At 35.3% G+C, this 18,503-nt stretch overlaps 2 protein-coding genes across 2 annotated transcripts; one reads left to right on the forward strand and one right to left on the reverse strand.

Moving 5' to 3' along the window:
* Nucleotides 347-7,104, reverse strand: LOC109727339 (uncharacterized protein At1g04910-like). Its single transcript, XM_020257420.1, has 10 exons — nucleotides 6,643-7,104; nucleotides 6,508-6,567; nucleotides 6,333-6,423; nucleotides 6,008-6,084; nucleotides 5,534-5,622; nucleotides 5,234-5,420; nucleotides 2,673-2,854; nucleotides 1,861-1,963; nucleotides 1,449-1,780; nucleotides 347-1,189 (listed from the first exon to the last, which is right to left on the reverse strand). The coding sequence occupies exons 1-10, from the start codon at nucleotides 6,880-6,882 to the stop codon at nucleotides 736-738; spliced, it is 1,815 nt and encodes a 604-aa protein (XP_020113009.1). The 5' UTR covers nucleotides 6,883-7,104; the 3' UTR covers nucleotides 347-735.
* LOC109727123 lies at nucleotides 10,723-16,870 on the forward strand. Its single transcript, XM_020257022.1, has 9 exons — nucleotides 10,723-10,869; nucleotides 11,858-11,908; nucleotides 13,046-13,132; nucleotides 13,326-13,406; nucleotides 13,532-13,660; nucleotides 14,339-14,557; nucleotides 15,434-15,484; nucleotides 15,700-15,792; nucleotides 16,354-16,870. The coding sequence occupies exons 1-9, from the start codon at nucleotides 10,723-10,725 to the stop codon at nucleotides 16,513-16,515; spliced, it is 1,020 nt and encodes a 339-aa protein (XP_020112611.1). The 3' UTR covers nucleotides 16,516-16,870.

Here is an 18,503-nt window from a genome sequence, read left to right on the forward strand (position 1 = left end):
TGCTGACTATTCCTGTGAATCTGCTTTTTAAACAACTTCTCTACTTAACAAGCTGAAACCACGGATAGACGTTAGTAAAAGTGAGGTGACCCATGCGACAAGGCTTGTGGGGCCTTTGCCGATGTGGTTGGGCCGGGATTATATTTAGAGACTCAAAAGATCGGGCCGAGCCCAGGCTCTCCGTTTCTCGGGTGTTTGTTATTCGACAAGGTTCGACCGGCCCGGCCCGGCCAAAGATATCCAGGCCCAAAGTCTTGTTAGTGATGGGGCCTAGTGAGCGTTACCACAACCCTGGTGAGCTTCAAAAACACAAAAAGAAAGGAAAAGAAAAGGGCAAAATAAAGCATTTAGAGAAGCATCATAGAAGCACTTCCTCAAAAATTTGGCCAAACCACTTCCTCCTCAAAAATTCAGCGCAGCAACACAATAATTGAATGAATAAAACAAAAGGAAAAATTGGTACCAGCTATAAACACACCCACAAAGTATTACAGAAAAAAAAAAGGCAATGCCAGCTATAGCTTGTACAGGTAGCCAAAATGTGTTCTTTCAGATCTATGCTCCGCTCCTCGAATCAGGAAGAGATGCTGTACAGCTCTGTCGCAGAATGCAAAGCAGAAGCAGTTTGTCTTTTACGACGCAGCGAATTCCCCCAATTTGAGAATAAAAATGAATGAACCAAACAGAATTCGCATAAAGAAAAGAACACCCTTTTGCTGCCTCGCTTCATTATCGTTAATCTGAAAGAAAATCTTCAAACTCGAGATCCTCCTGTCTAAGGAAAATATCATAATCTGAGCCGGTAACATTTCTTGCCCCTCCTCCTAGAGGTGCATCTTCCCCATAATCTAAGTCTGAAAATTGCATCTCTTCATCATTATAATTATTGTAAGTTGGCTCACCAACACTTTTACCACCTTTTCCGCTGGCACTATCAATGCCGTTTGGCACAAGGAGACCGGAGCCCTCTCCTGTCCTAGCTTCGGCGTTCTCGCAAATACAAGTCGAGGGGTTTTCATGGAATTCGCCCCTCCCCGGCCTCACCTCCTTAGGCTCTCCCATGAATCCTCTCTGATAGGTCCGCACCTTCGAGGTAAACGCCTCCCAAGACATGTTCGTGCGGTTCAGGAACAAGGAGTAGAGTTTCTTAGCGTTCGGTCTTATGGTCCTCTTGTGCCCGAAATATCTCCTGATATAAGTATATCAATCAGAGTAAGAAGAAGACAACCTAGTTATGATCAAAGCCAAAGAAACCCTAGGTTCCTCTTTCTGAGTGGCGTGGCATTTTATTAAAGGTATATATGTAAAAATTTAAGTTCCTTTGAGGAACGTATAAAAAAAAAAAAATCAAGTTTTCAAGGAAATCTTGTGATATTCTACATAACTAGATAATTTTGCAGGGTAAGATACAGAAAAAGTGTAATGTCGAACAAAGATCTAAAGCTTACCTTCGGCCAGCTAAAATTCTAGCCATGTTCCCATTATTATTGGTCACAAATGCATCACTCCCATCGCATACTATAAAGTCGAGAGCGGCCATACGAGATGAGAATGACGAAAATGAGGCCAGCTCCTCCTTGCTGGCTAAAGTTTCCTTCGAATAGAAATTGGGAAAGAGTGCCTTCAATGGTGCTAATGTCTCCTCGCCGCCGTAAATTTCACCAGAGGCCACATAGATGTGAATGTTATCACCATAGCCCAGTGCCCTCAGCATGAGCCCAACCTCTTCTGGGGTTAATGGGCACTTCCCATGCCTTCTTTCTTTATCTGGGTTGCTTATCTGTATGAATTTCGATATTTAAGACATGCATGAAACAGCTTAGTATTGTGTAATTTGGGGTTGAAAAATGCTAGACTTACATGCAAAGTTTTCCACCTCTTGCGTATTGCACCGAGTTCCCTCATTTCCTTTTCTCCCCCGCCATAATAGCACCCAGAAAAGGCAAGCATATCAGGTTCAAATCTGCCAAATTGTAAGCAACATTATTGGTAAGAAAACTTCTTCGGCCATCCTACTGACACTGTATTGAACAGCTTGAAGAGTGTAATTTTAAAATCCAAAGCTATTTTGCCAAAAGAATGTCACTGGGAATGTACAGTAATAACAGTCCCAATGCAATAGATATATCAAATATAAAGCAAGCATTACAATAGTAATCCCCAGGAAGAGAAGGGTAATGTTTTTAGAAGCATTTATTTTGGTTCTAGAAATTAAAGAAAAAAGAGTATTAGAGGAGAGAGAGAAACTGTAGAAGTAGAGCAGAAAGACGAGAATTCAACATTTATTAGAATGTAACAGACTAAGTTCATGAAGTGATAATCACAAAGAAAACAGATATAGGATGTTAAATGCGAAGAAATTCATCAAACTGTATGTAAAGAAAGCCTATAAAGTTAAGCATTATGAAGCTAGATAAGGAAATATAAACGAAATTTGGGAATGGATAACAGAAGTATAGAAAGATCAAGTTAATAAATCAGGTGTAGGGCCAGCCAATGTCTGTATCTTATGAGCTGGATCGACAAAGTCTCATGTGTGTATAATCAGTTGACTTCTCATAACCCAGCTAGGTAGAAAAAGGAGAGCAGAGCTTAGTAAGAATTTGACACACACACCCGCAGCTCCCCAAAAAAAAGAAGAGCAAAAGAATAATTCTTAATAAAGGACTTACCTAAGGTGAAGGGCAATGAAATAATTGCTTTTTGCCCTCATTCTGTTTATAAGTTTTTCGCCCATTTCTTGAATTGGATCAGTAAATCTCAAGGCATGATAATTTACTCTACACCTCAGCTTTTGCAAGTCAGTATCCAACTTGTTTGCAAGTCTGTAGTCAAACTTCGTCAGCTGAACCACCTGCACAGAACACGAAGCACAGTTGCATGGGCTACACATCTCTGTCTACAGGGACAAACTGAAAAGCAAACTTTAATTAACCAACAAAAGCAGATAGCAAAAAGCAACGAAACGACTGAAGAGTATCTCGCCTTTTCTATCCGCCATAGGTTATGTAGTTTGTAGGTGAAATCATCTTCTAATACTATATGTACAAGAAGCTTCTGTCATAAAATTACAGCCTCAAAACGAGTTTTATCTACTCGAGGGCTTTGAGTTTTGGCTCATGCAATGAAGGCGAAAACCTCCAAAAATTCCTTTAGACATTTAAAGATTTAACTCAAAGAAGAACAATCAGTCTGGGAAGGTTCTAAATTCTACAAATAAAGGATGTGCTACATACATATATTACTAAATTAAGTACAAGTAATGCATATAATATGCAGCATGTATTCTTTGTGTGTTAGATACTATTTTGTTCATATTCAAGGCATTACAGGAGGCCCCAAATGTACAATACTAAACATACTTGCATATGATAATATATATATATCGTGATACAATTATCATAAGTCTGTTCAGGAAAGTCAAGCAATTCACAAACTGTATGTACAATCTCATAATGCCTAAACATTCTCTTAGACTTCCAACCAATTCTATTTACAGTAACATTTGAAAACAATACCATGCACTTGATTAGTCATTGCATCTTGAAATTTGTCTCCTTCCCCTAAATTATTAAATTACAAAGTTTACCAGCTATAAACTTGCTATATATGCATTGGTCCATTCTCCATTTGAACTTGTAAGAGAATAATAGGCATCTTTCAAACTTATTTGACTACTTTCTATGTAATTTCACGTTTTGAACTGTGCAGCAACAGAAGTTTTCCTATTTGCGTTGTCCTTTGCAGTAGCCAAATATAGCAGTGAATGAAAGTATGAGATTCAAGACAAAGCATATAAATTTAAATCTGAAACATTGTTTGACGTACATTACAAAACGAAAAATTGGCAAGCTTAAATAAGCTGGCTTTTACATAACTCCGTTCCTATTTATAAGTTGCAACTCTAGTACTTGACCTCTCTGCTGGCATCAAAATAAACAAAGAGTAGTTCAAATCATAGTCTACAATTCTACTTACTTTCAAACGGATGGGACAAAAATAGTACACATTTGGATGAATTAGATACTATTTACTATTTAGAAGAACCATTACATTCTAACACCTTGGCATATGATGGATATACTCAACGCGTTTGATTATCAAACATTTAGATTTCAACTAATAAATCATGCTAAGCAGAATAAGCTACCACTTCAGAGAGAGTGCTTTGTAGAAATGACCCATAATTTTTGGAATTTGTCAGAAAATAAAAATTCAATAATTGTCGTCTTTTACTAGATCAACTATTTTCCCGAATCCTGAAAGAATGTCCTCTCAGTTTCAGTTTATTTTCCTGAATACTGAATGAATGTCCTTAGTTTCAGTTGAACTGTGCATGAGTGAACTCGTAAGATATAAGCCAGCATCGCAGTCAGTAGACACTAGTTATAAATGGATGGAAACTCAAGTTCCGATAACTATGAGCAGTTCAGTCAGAAGAAGAGTATAATAAATCTCATTTGACAATTTAATATAAAACATAACACATGGCAATTGGCAAGTAATATAATCTTCTGAATTGCACATTAAGAGAAACTTCGAAAAGCCAAATCATTGCATAAGTCAAATGATAACGTGAATCGTCCTAGTCAACAGTTGATCTTTTGGGCGTCAGTATACTGGTCCTTTTTCTCTAATTTGTCTCCAGAGGAATTCAGCATCAATATCAAGGGCTTACAAGAAATAGATGATTGATCACAAAATAGGACGTAGTCCTGCAATAATGTTTTCCATGTTTTGAATTGTGTTGTATGGCAAAAAATGGCTTGAATGACCAAATGGAGAAGTTGATAGGCAGACAGGGAGAGAGGATCATGACCATCTTATCTTATCTGTTTACCTGTCATTTGCTACTTTTTGCTTTCACAACTAACACAACTTCAATATTTCTCTCTCTCAATCAAGAATTACTATATGAGACAGAAGCCAAGTAATATTCAATATGTTTAAAAGAAAAAAAAAATCAAAAAAACATTTACATCAGTAAAATATGTGAGATATACAAAAACATGTTTGCTAGTAGATTTAGGACTATAAAATTGGACCTTCACATCAGTAAAGTAAGGCTATGCAATGGGGCATAAGAAGCATGCCTTTGTTAGACCTGATTCGGAGATAAATTTCAAAAAAAGAAAAAGAAAAGAGATGAAGATAAAAGCAAGCAAACTAAAGAATATGGCATATTGATAAACCTTTTCATCGAAACAAATCTTGATAAATCTCAGTAACTCACATGCTTTTTCAGAAGAACAGGTAAGACACGATTTAGGTAACATCTTTTAGTACATTTCCGTGGAACACGCATTGTATAAGGGCCCCTGATAACTTTCCCACCCTTTTTAGGCAGTTCTTTTATAATCTTCACATCTTTTGCAAGAGTAGAGATAAACCAGTTGACATCAAAAATTTCCGAGAAATCACTGCACAGAATCAGTAAAAGTGCACAATGTATTCCCGAATTCAGCTTGGAATATTCAACAATGCTAAAAGATCAATAGAAAAGAAACATAAAACGACTGGTAAGTAAACAAACCTAGCATCTTTCCAGAAAGATCTTTGGTCCAGCTTAGGAACAACAAGGGTGGTATTTAAAATGCGTGCTGCAACAACAGCATCAGTTATCTGCAATGAAAGGTAAAGTTCTGCATAAGTTAACTAGGCAACAGTCTAAGTGTTGCTTTCAAGATTACTAGCAAGATAGATATCTATGGCAGAGTTTGGTGATTGTGCATGTCTGCTGTGTGAAAAAAAAATCAAAAGCCGGCGTTGATATCACAGATCATTATAGTACTCCAATGTAGTGATCACTAATGGAAGCCCTAATAAGCTTGATGGTTTCACAAACACAACAATGAAGAACTATACCAGTTATGGAAACAGTTTTAGCTTGGCATAGCTCATACCTGCATTTGTGCATGTAAGCAAAATGTAGAAAGCTTAAAGGCGCAAAAATTTCATTGAATGATTCGAGCAAACAAGCACATCAAAATAATGCAGAATGGCTCACTCCTGTTCTCTGCTGGTTTAGACCACCGCTTGTCGCAATCATCAAGTATCTATCCGGATATGTGATAGCTTTAGCTTCTGCAGAATAAGTAGATAAGAACCCATTTTCAGGAAACATAACCTAAGAAAGAAGAAACACAATAATGTCTCCAATATCCATTCAAATTGTCACTTTATCCTCTTCTCTATAAAACCTTAGAACTCCTAATACCAAAACAATGAACTTCAAAAAGGAAAGGTTTGAGAAAGCCACTCATTCTATCATAATACAGTGGTAATTCACCAAATTTATTCAATTTTGCGTCAAATTACCGATCTATATGTACCTGGAAAGTTGCTACTCGCATTGCTGCATCCGTAGTAGAATTTAGATAGCTTCGAACCCCACAGATCACTCCTCAAGCTCCCTCCACCACGCTATAAAACGAATCAACACTAATCACACTAAAATCTCAGATAAAACGCCATAAAACAGGGGTATCACTACAAAGTTACACTCACCGGAACATGGAAATTTTCCTCACCAACCGCGTTTCTTCGGAAATCACCAGAATTTTTCAGCTTCAGAATGTAAGGAATAGAGATTAACCATCGGAAAAGGAACCAACGAGGAGATAGATTAGGGTTCCTACGTACCGCGAGATCGGATGAGGGAGGGAAGGAGCTGTTGCTGCTGCGGCCGAGGAGGCGCCGATCGGAGAGGGAGGAGGAGTGGTGGTCGAGGAGGGGCGGCGCGAGGAAGGAGAGGAGCGCTAGGGCTACGAGGAGGAGCAACACGGCGGCGGGGAACGCCGACGCTGCAGGGATCGGGCACCTTCGGCGGCGGTGGTTGTGGTGGTGGTGGTGGCGCCGCCGCGCGGTGGCGAAGGCCATCATCGCCCCCGCCACCCCCGGCCCCGTTCTTCGCGAACCCTACGTCGACGGAGACGATGGAGCTCGGCGTCGTCGTCGTCTTCGCTCGCGCGGATGAGGCGGAGGTATATCCATGGCGCCGCCGCTACAATGCGCCCCTACAGTGCGCCGCTACGCTACGCTGCGCCGCTATAGTGCGCCGGCGTTGTTGCTTTCGAGGAGGGACATACTTTGGTAACCTTGGTGTGAATTAATTGTGTAAAGTTGCTTGTGTTGTTCTCTCTCTATCTCTCTCTCTCTCTCTCTCTCAAAAAAAAAAAAAAAAAAAAAAAAAAAAAAGGAGTTTGTGTTGTAATTGCAATATAAGAAGAGAATAGGATGGACATTACCATGGAAATTTTGTAAATTTCTAAGGTTTTGTTTGGGATTGCGGGCAGATTGCGTTAAGGTTTTGTTTCGGGATTGCCAGCAGATTGCATTACGTGCGGTAGAAACGACGATGAAAAAATATTCTGTTTGTTTGCGTACGTAATATTGCGTTCCATATATTACGGTTAGTCGGTTACGATATATTTTCTACAGTTCCATCGAAAAACGTAGAAGCATATCCCTATATACTTTTTCTCAACTCCATTCTATATAATAACGTTAGATTGACCTCAATACCAAACTAAGCCTAAGAAAATTAATAAAAATTTATTTTTTTTAAAAAAAAAGTTTTTATGAAAAATATTATTTTTATAATATTTATTTATTTTTCACATAGAGTAGACCTTCTTATAAAATTTAGAAAAAACTTCAAATACCATCTCTATAGTTTCACACTTTTTTATTTTAGTACCTTATAATTTAAAGTGTATAAATTTAGTGTCCTATAGTTTTATTTTTACCTTTTTATTATCGATTCCACTAATTTTTTTCATTAAATTAGTGACAAAACTAAAACTAAATGATACTAAAGTGAATATTCGATAAACCTAGGTGGGGTATCAGAAATTCTTTTGTATATAATTTAACGAAAAAGCTGACGAAAAGATAAAAATGAAATCATAGGACACTAATTTGATACACTTTAAACCACATGATACTAAAATGAGAAAGTGCGAAACTATACGGGTGGTATTTAAAGTTTATTCTAAAATTTAAAAAAAGGATCAAATTCTATCTTTATTGAAAACAAATATTTTTAACTGCAAAAAATTATTTTGTTTGAAAAATCAAACACTTCCTAATTTAATATTGTGGTCGTTTAGTAAGTAACATAGTTATCGCTTGCTTAAATTTTAATAATTATTTAGAAAAATATATACAGGTAGGCTCTTTTTAATTATCCCACATTCAATTTATTTAAAAATTTAGTGAGTTTTTTAAGGTTTATAGTACTGAAAATATATTAGTGTTACAAAACTATTAATTATGAAAAAATATGTCCTCTTATACAAAAAATATATATATAAAATTTATATCCACGTTGGGATATATGGGTGGTATAGCCACGTGATACGTGGAATAAGACATTAACAAAAATTAGAGGGTTTAACTATAAAAAATTACAAAAAAAATAATTTAAAACTAAAATAAAATAATTAAGTCGAAGTGTCCTAATATTTGGCTTAGCTTTTGAACTCTTTATTTAAAAATTCTATTGTGGGTATTTTATTCTTTATTCCATCATTCTCCTTTTCTTGGTTGTTGAGAAAAGAATCTAGAACACTTTTTCTTTATACAATAATTGTTTTAATCATGTTTATTTTACAGGAGAAAACATGAAATAGTTTTTAAATTTTAAAGGCTAAATTATATAAAATTTTTCTGTCAAAACTTAATTTTTTATTTTTTTTCTGTTATTTAAAAACCTACACTTTACCTTCTTGTAAAATAAAAAATGTTTACTTCGTCCCCAGCCGTTAGTAATCTGTTAGGGTTCCGTTTATAAAATATTATTATATATTTTTTATACCAAAAATGTCCTTAGTCTTCTTTCTAATGAATATTGTGAGAGATAAAATGGTGAGAAACAAAATGGTTATTTTATCATCACAGTTTACTTTTTTATTTTACAAGGGAGTAGAGTATAGGTTTTTAAATGACGGGGAGAAAGTAAAAAATCAGATTTTGATGGGATGTTTTTTATAATTTAGCCAAATTTAAAATGTAAATTATTCGATAAAGTTTCAAATTCTACTGTATAATAAATTTTAGGCACTTTAAAGTGCTTAATAGTGATTACAATACGAAAAAAAAATTTAGAAACTAAAAAACCTGAGTAAAAAGCTTAGGTAATTTATTCCAGTGTAGAGAACATGCACTTCGTAAATTATGAATTATTTTATCAATTAATATTTTGATCATGTGAAATAAATTTATCTATTTCAAACTACTTAAAGCAAGGTTAAGAGATTATTTATTCATATGAACAAATTATTCTACGCTTTATTAGCCAAATTAAGCAAATAATTGCATCAAAAATTAAGGATCCAAAATGCTATTTCTGAAATATTTAGGGGCGTAAGTGCATATCTGACCCAGCCAATTGCAACAGCAAAGCTGCGATCACCATGAACCGTTGGATCAGTATACTACTATACTGTTAGCGTCGATGCATCACCAGCCGTTCCTCGACTCAATCAACGCACATAATCTCATCTCAACCGTCAAATTACCGCGTTATCCCCAAAGAATGCTAATCCTTCGGTGAAAAACTGAAAATGTATAGAGACCCCCCTCACCTACAGTAAATTTCAGATAGACCCTAAACTATTTAATACTTTTCCCTTTTTTTAACCGCTCTAATTTTATAACCGGCTGTTTCGCATATATACTAAAAATTAAGTGCACAAATATCGTGAGTTTGAGCTCATTATCTAATAATTTGTATTGTATAAAATCTCACAAGTATTACTTGAATCTACTCGTGAATGGCGTTTAGATGACTCCAATAAACTTAGTACTAAGTTCAATCTATCGTACGTACTCATAATTTATTTACTATACGAAATTTGTACATTAAAATATTTTCTAAACTAGTGGTGTACTCCCTCATTGTATATATATATATATATATATTATTATCTTACCTGTATTTTTCCAAGGACTAAATATCGGCCCATGCTCGTCCTTCACAAATCAAAATAGCTAAAATTTTAAAAAATGCCAATTGAAAAAGGGATTTTTTATATTCAGCCCTCTCTTAATTTTTTTTATAAATAGTTTCATAAAATTTATAATTATAAAACTGGTCCTATCCCCACTATGCAAGCACCACGTCAGTGATTGTGAAGGGTTAAGTTGAACACGATAAATTATTTATCGTATTTAAACACGATAAATTATTTACTGTGTTTGGACAATTTAAACAATAGCCAATTCCACAGTACAAAATAACTCAAATAGTCTCGCAGTATATTTTAGTTTAAACACGATAAATGATTCACCATGTTCAACTTATGCCAGTCAGTCGGTGAACCATTCATCGTGTTCAAAATAAGGTGATACTTCACCGTATTCAATTTATAGCAGCCAACCGTTGAAGTGGTGTTTGCATGACGGGGATAGAGTAAATTTTGTAATTGTAAATTTTATGGGACTATTTGTGAAATTTTTTTTTGTGAGGGGCTAAATGCAAAAAAGAGCCTTTGAAAATTGAAAAGGATATAAGGGGCTATTTCGAAATAATCTATAATTGAGGCGGTCACCGTACATTATACCCAATCCTTCACAAATCCTCCCCCAAACCCCGCCCTCGCTCTCTCTCTCTCTCTCTCTCTCTCTCTCCCCTTTTTCTCACTCCCCCAATTCAGTATATATAGGAAGAGAGAGAGAGAGGGAGAGAGAGAAAGAGAGAGAGAGCTCATGTATTCGCTAATGGCGATGAAGCCTCTCTCCGCCCCCTTATTCCCTTCCTCTCCCTCTCCTCGCCTCTTCACCTCGCCCTCGCTTCGTTACTTCTCGTTGAAGAGGGGGAGCCCGCGCCTGCCGAAGCTCGCGCGAGCGTCGCAGGACCCCGGAACGGTCCCCTCGAATGGCGATACCAAGACCCCCAACGGGAATTTGGNTTCTTTTTTTTTTTTTTTTTTTTTTTTTTTTGCTTCCGTGGTGAATGTGATTGTTTTGGTTGATCTTTTTTTGGTGTTTGATTGATCAGAAATTGTACTGTAATCAATATTTTACTTATTGTTTTTGAATTTTGTCCTACTCTTCGATGCTAAGATTGTTTATTGTATAGATGTTTAGGTTTGGAACGGGAGTATGAATTTAGGTTTAGGGTGAACGCAATTTTTTTGTTTTTTAAGGTTTGGAATCGATTTTTGAGGATTTTGAGCTTTTCGTTTTAATCATGTTTTAGTCTGAGATATGTCATACAACACGGCAAGAATCATGCTTTTTGATTAAGAACATTAATCACATTCATATCTGAGAAACATAGCATGCATGCTTCAATAAAACTTGGGCTTTAGTTTGGGGTAAAACTTTAGCCTTGCTGCGGCTTCTTACTGCGTTCTGGCATTCTGTGTCTGCATATGCTTAATAATTTGACTGGGAACATATTTTGAGGAAGCAATCTGTGGGTTGGTTTCCCATCAACATGCAATTAGCCTGTGTCTTGGTACCAAAACTTGTTTGCATGGTGGCTAGTACGTAGCATGGCTTAAGGAGAAAAAAGACAAAGCTGAAAAGGAAAATATGCGAGCTTTGACAAACCGCGGGTACCCTACGATCCCAAATACGCCTATTGTAAACAAGCTTTGTAGTTTCAGTATTATACCCATCATTGGTGATGTTTAGTATTTCGTAAGCTGGTATTACGATTAATGCACAATAGAATCACTGGAGATTATTTAGCTGAAGTTAATATCATTAGTTTTAGATCTTAAGGATTCCATTTATGCTAAAGAATAAAAAAAAGGGTACTTGTTACCCTTCTCTCACCTGTTATGAATAACATTCACTTATTTATAAACATTCTGCAACTTAGTGACTTATTTGATTTAATCTGAAGACATTGCTCATAACTATTCTGCAGAATTCACTTATTCCTTCTCTTCAACAGGTAACTGAGTGACTTATTCGATATTGTCTTACTTCAGAGTATTCAAATATGTTTGCATTGTTTACCATATCATGATATGCTGGTACGTATAGTATGCCAACTTATTGCATACATGCCATGTAACATTTATTAGTAGTATTATGGTACATACATAGTGAAGGCATAGTATATGACGTGCACGATGAATTGTATTGTTGTGCAGTATGGAACGATATGCTTTGATATTCAGATTAGGTTTATTTTATAAATGAAGAGATTAGAAATTTGAAGGTGAAAAATGGAAAAGTTTATTGTACTAAATAAAAATTTAGAAATGAGTAATTTTTCCTCCTCTCTTCATTTTCTCGTTTCATTCTCCTTTGTGGCTTTCTTCTGGCACTCATTATGTGGCACTGGCTCTTCGACTTTCACTAAGTAGTGAGCCTATCAGCCTAGCCATCAAGAACAACTCTTTTATTGTCTTCTCATGTTATTTCATATTGACATTCTTGTCTTGTCCGCTTCCTATGCAATTTAAGCTCCTTCTGGTATCTCAGTTAACAAGGTAGTCATCCTCACCATGACATAGTTAGAAAAATCATATGGTATAAAGGAACAGTGGTGGGGAATAATGCTACTTTTCATAGTCTAATATCGCAATTTTGTTCTCTGTTTGAGCTCCTGAAATTATATTTATGTCACATGCATTCAGAAATGATGAAACCAACACCTTACTACAGCCTAAATACAATTTCTCTGATTTTTAATCTTGAGCACATCCTAAGAGCCTCTAATTTTGGCCATTTGAGTACAATATCTCTTAAGAACATCTATCTTGAACAAAATGACTTATTCACGCCGGCAGAAATGACTATATTTTGATACTCCTTTACTTCAACATGGTCATCATATTATCCAATAGTCATGCATTAATGAAGATAGTGTGAGCTATAGCTATTTCTCCATTTGTTGCACTTAATCATGGCGGCTAGCCAGCTAATGGCCACATGAAATTTGAGCTAATTTGAGCTAATTTTATTGCAGCTAGCTATTGCTCTTTATCTAGCGTTTTATCATGTTATAAGAATAATCTTTTAGATGCATCACATGTGGCTTTCCAGAAATTTTTTGCTTATCTCTACTCCATATCCTCTGCAGAAAAGCAGGAGGGAGATCCTTTTGGAATATGTAAAAAATGTACAACCAGAGTTTATGGAATTATTCATAAAGAGGGCACCGCAACAGGTAGATTCATCTGATCTTCTTGTTTCTTGAAAATTGTCGTTTTCTTTTCTTTATATTCTGAAGAGAAGGCGTTTAAGTTCATCTCTAACTTCTCCTAGAAATTCTATTTTTCGAGGGGCGAATTCTATACTTGAATATGCTAAAAATCTCATGTTTGTGAGCTAACTTCTATGTGCTTTTCTTTCTCTTGGAGGTTGTTGAAGCCATGCGCCAAACTGTGACAAATATGATGGGAACACTTCCCCCTCAGTTTTTTGCAGTTACTGTTACAACGGTATGCTATTTTAGATATATGTTTTATTCGGGATCTGCAACGTATCCATCTTTCTACTAGCTTAATGCATAGTACTATTAACTTGGGTTCTGATGCTTTTTTTTTCCCTTTTTTTTCGGGAGTAGGTTGCAGAAAACCTAGCACAGCTTATGTACAGTGTTATGATGACCGGCTACATGTTTCGGAATGCACAGTACCGTCTGGAATTGCAACAAAGCATTGAACAGATTGCCCTTCCTGATCCAGAAAAAAAGGTTTTTCTTTATAGTTTTAAAAAGCGGTCTATGCCGTTGCATATGCGGTTCCTTGACTTAAACACACTGCATGTTGATATGCGGTAGTATATGCAGTAGATCTGCAAAGCAGGTCTGCCGTGCTTTTAGTAGCACAGTAGCCATTGTGCTCCTAACTTTCTAATCATTCATAAATTTTGATTTACTTGGTTGGGCTGGGGGGAAGAAAGTGTATGCTTCCATGCTACTTTTTGAGCGAGTTAATTGCAAATTTTATTATAGTATGGAGGTCATCTCAAATATTCTGTTAGCATGACAAGTATGATACTGATGATATGAGAAGCAAGGAGCAATCGATTAGGAAACTAATGCCTTCAAAAGTCAATCAAATGAAGCCCTAGGCATGCTTTAAATCATGAGGAAGCTCGTGATAGAGAATTAGCACTGTTTGTTGCTGCATATTTGGGATTCCAACTTATTCAAGTTGTACTAATTTAGCATTGCCTCGAGCTGGCCACTGTCAGCAAGACTAAAGCTTCGATAGCTTTTAGGTTCTGTAATGCAGCGATTGCTTTTCTCAATTTCTTCTGCTTAATATATGTACATAAATAGATACAATGTCTATATATACTTCTGTTCCTTTTCCTATGTTAATCATGGTATGATTGTTCTATGACACTCTTGTGTTGCTTTTCATAGGATTCACCAGATTATGCCCCTGGTACCCAAAAAAAAGTGTCTGGAGAAGTTATTAGGTGGAATGAGATCACTGGCCCTGAGAAGATGGATGCTGTTAAGTACATAGAATTGCTTGAAGCAGAACTTGAGGAATTGAATCGTCAGGTTGCTCGACGGTCTTCAAAGGGGCACAATGAACTTTTGGAGTATCTAAAATCCCTAGAACCTCATAACTTGAAGGTATGAAGAAATTCTGATGCTGCTAGTCATGTTATTTATACATGGCTTGATTTATTAGATGTTTAATTGACATTCCTGACATTTTTCCTTTCTGTATGTATTTGTGCGACAAATGAATATTGCTAAAGTTCACATATTTTTCCTCCTCCTACGGACTGCTTTCTTTTAGATTTATTGAGGCATAACACTGTAAAACAGATAGTGTTAGTTTCTGCCTAATCCAAAAGGATGATTCTTCTTGTTTTTGTCGCATAGCTTAGCATCCCGTGTTCAATATTTTTATCGATCAATCAAGTAAACATCTGTCTTCTGTATGAAATCGATCAGTGTGTTCTTTTGTGATTCCCTTCATCTGCATCTCTCCTTGTTGTACTCTCACTAGAAATCGGCAGATGATGGAGAACCGAAGTATATTGACATCTTTCTGGAGTTACAACTGTTGACGAGGAAATTTTCTATTTCCACCCTTTTCTGCTTCCGTTAGAATGTGTTTTAATCGTGATCAAGATCTTCACAGTTTGAATTTTGTCTTATTTGTTTAAACAGTGGATGGATGGTAATTATTCATTGTGAATGAAAACAACCTGACTGACATCACATCCAAAAGTCTTTCTATAAATTTTACGTTATGAATGTGGGATTCTCATGATGAACCACTAGTTTGACATGAGCCATTTTGAATATCTACGAAGTCCTTGATGATGAGAAGTTTTGGAAAGTAGTGGACTTTGTCATTACGTTAGGCCTGTTGAGTGTCAAATTCATCCACCTTATTATTGCATTCTTGACTCATGTAATTAAGGAATGACCTAATCATTTTTCTTAGAAAAGGTCTGAATTATTGCATAAGATGCTGACCTTTTTATTCGTCTATAGTCTTTCATCTTTGAAGTGCAAGCAAGTCGAAGAACAAGTAGAGCAGAAATTGTAAGCCAAAGCTGATTAAAAAAAGTTGATATATCAAATATTTTGACGGAAAAAGAACAGCTTACTTTTGCTTACAAAGAAAATAATAATTTGGAATAAACTTGTAATCAACAAATAATACTACTATTCGCCTTTATCTTTGTATATATATATATATATATATATATATCTAAATTGTCTGTGTTGTGATAGAACAACATGGTGGATATATGCAGGAACTGACTAGTAGCGCCGGTGAAGACGTGGTTTTCGCCATGAATACTTTCATCAAACGCCTTTTGGCAGTTTCTGACCCTGCACAAATGAAGGTCTCTTCACTTGCAAGCTCTCTTTTATGTTCTTCATAAATTTATCGTGCTAGTGAATTCAAACTTAGTATCCCGTACTTGTTTTTCGTTTGGGTTCCTTAAGCATGCTCTGAAGTTATTTCAATTACTCCTTTCTCTTTTGATAACTTTTATACTAGGGCGCATTTGGTTCATGGTTTGTAATATTCTAGTAACCATCCATATTCTCCTATTGAAAATATTCAAATTATCACCATTCAACTCATTTTGCGTAGTAGTAAAAGGTGTTAATAAAGTAGTAGAATCATTGTAGATTCCAAGCGGTAGAAATACTATATTATCATAAGTTAGGAAATATTCTTATTTTTATGTTTGATGGGAATTATTTGTAGTCTATGAATAAGAACATACTAGTTCTTAACAACCTTCCAATCCAAGTGACTTGATGACTTAGTACAAACTTACCATTCCAAATATTAAATATATTATATTTCCTGAATATTACAACCCTTGAACCAAACGATGCCTAAGTATTTAAAATTCTCTAGTTGCATCCGACATAATTATTTTCCCTTTGCTTAGACTGCTGTGACCGAAACAAGTGCACCAGAACTTGCGAATCTGCTTTTCTGGCTTATGATTGTCGGGTACAGCGTACGCAATATTGAAGTGCGCTTCGATATGGAAAGAGTGCTCGGAACTCCTCCGAAGCTCGCTGAGCTGCCTCCTGGGGAGAACATATAGGACAAAGATTACATTGGAGCAAAGTTTTGGTGCAAATGAGGATAAACAAGAGTTACAGAAATGAACAACTAATTGCTATTTATCCTTGGGGATTGAGGTAATTTATTAGCCCAACTCCAATTTATATACAATTTATAACCGAGAAAAGCGGTTTCAGAAAGAATGTTGTCATGATTAAAAGCTGAATGAAGGAATAGGATCTATTCGGCTTTTGCGGTATAATGTTGGGACTTCTTGTTACTTACCAATGGAGTAGGGGATGTAATTGTATAACATGTAAATTTTCTTTTTACAGCTTTGAACTCATCTTAGATGGCAAGAGTTTGTTGTGTTATCAAATTTGAGTTGGGTGAAACTATGTCGTTTGTGTCAGGTCAAATTAAGTTAACTTTGATGAAAATGAGAAGCCCCAAAAAAGTTATTTTGGTTTCTCTCTAGGTTAAACACATGTAAAACTTACCTCAACCATGAGCCATTTTGATTTGATCATTTATTTTTTTAAAATTTTGATTTACTGTCTAACATTTCAATTTGTGTAATTTCGGTCACTCAACAGTACTTTAATTTCAAAATTTGAATGCGTCGTTTATCATTACAGCTTTAGTTAATATATTTTATACAATTTTTGTAATTAAAGTTAAAGTACTGTTGAGTGTCTAAAGTTAAACAAATTGAAAGATTGAATAGTAAAATAAAATTTTAAAAGATTAAATAGTTAAATTCAAATTGCCTATATGAGATTAGTTTTGTACATTACTCTTTGTGGTCACATTCAGAAAACTTCCCATGTGCAATAATTGGCTCTGAATTAAGTGGACTGTGTACTGATCATAGTATTTTCTATGTCACCCCAAAATAGGATCATGATTCTCATAGGGCCTTTTATAAACAAATAAAAGAGTACAATGATCCCTTTAAAAATTTTATATTATTAAATAGACCCCTCAACTAATCGACACCTTTTTAATCCCTCGACTGTACTTTTTCTAATCGACGTATTCTTAAATTTAAATTTGTTAATTTAGTTATTTTAATTTAGTTGAGCTGAAATTTTTATAAAATTTAGCCATAGTTGTTATTTTTTTCTAATTTTGTTTACTAAAAGATAGCTAAATTAAAGTTGATGGAGTCATCGAAAAATTTAATAAAATTCTAATTTAACTAAATAAAATAATTGAGTTAAAAAAAAAAAATTAGAGTAGAGTGGACTATTTCAAAATGGCCTGTGGTTGATGACATCTCCGTACAATTTTAGCTAAAACAAAAACTAAGTCAACATTAGGATTACATTTACTCTTACATTTAAACCAAAATGTAAAAACACCAAACCAATAATTTTACTGTAATTAAATATTATAAAATAATGCCCAAAATGTGAATGAATTAACCAAACTTAGAATAAGATTCTGATATAGATATTCCTGATGCAATAAACATTCTACAATAAGAATGGTGATAGCAATAAGAGAGGGAATCTTTTGAGAATCAAACATTAATTTTGAAAATAAAACGAAGGGAATCTTTTGGTCCTAATCCTAGAACAAGCTCGTGTATCACATGATTCTTTACCTGTCCCATAACCAAGAAGGAAATTATTGTTTATTTGATTAGAATTAAATAATTTGGGCCTACAATATTTTAGTGAATTGCATCCGCGAATTAATTAAAATATTTTAAATTATGTATAATCTTTCCCATACATTTTTTCTCATAAGTTTTTGCCACGTGGCAATAACATAGTCTCTCATTTTCAAAATTTTTACTCTCTGATTGCTCGCCTTTCTCGTAACGTCTGCCTCTTTGGCTTTTCGTTTCATTAATTCCTTTCCTGTAACATCTGCCTCTTCGGCTTTCTATCTCATTAATTTTTTTTCTGTAACGTTTGTCTCTTCAGCTTCCCGTCTCATTAATTTTTTCTCTGTAACATCGCTGCTTCGACTTCCCGCCTTATTAGTTTCTATTTTATAAAAGGCGTTGCCCGAGGAGCC

The sequence above is a fragment of the Ananas comosus genome, linkage group 22 (genome assembly GCF_001540865.1).
Source record: "Ananas comosus cultivar F153 linkage group 22, ASM154086v1, whole genome shotgun sequence".
Classification (NCBI taxonomy): Eukaryota; Viridiplantae; Streptophyta; class Magnoliopsida; order Poales; family Bromeliaceae; genus Ananas; species Ananas comosus.

Coding starts and splice junctions, on each gene's coding strand:
- LOC109727339 (XM_020257420.1), bottom strand. CDS start 6,882: ATGATGGCCTTCGCCACCGCGCGGCGGCGCCACCACCACCACCACAAC. Junction 6,424..6,507: donor AGGAAAATTTCCATGTTCCG/GTGAGTGTAACT, acceptor TTCGTTTTATAG/CGTGGTGGAGGGAGCTTGAG. Junction 1,964..2,672: donor TTCATTGCCCTTCACCTTAG/GTAAGTCCTTTA, acceptor ACAATTTGGCAG/ATTTGAACCTGATATGCTTG.
- LOC109727123 (XM_020257022.1), top strand. CDS start 10,723: ATGGCGATGAAGCCTCTCTCCGCCCCCTTATTCCCTTCCTCTCCCTCT. Junction 13,661..14,338: donor TTCCTGATCCAGAAAAAAAG/GTTTTTCTTTAT, acceptor TGCTTTTCATAG/GATTCACCAGATTATGCCCC. Junction 14,558..15,433: donor TAGAACCTCATAACTTGAAG/GTATGAAGAAAT, acceptor ATTCGTCTATAG/TCTTTCATCTTTGAAGTGCA.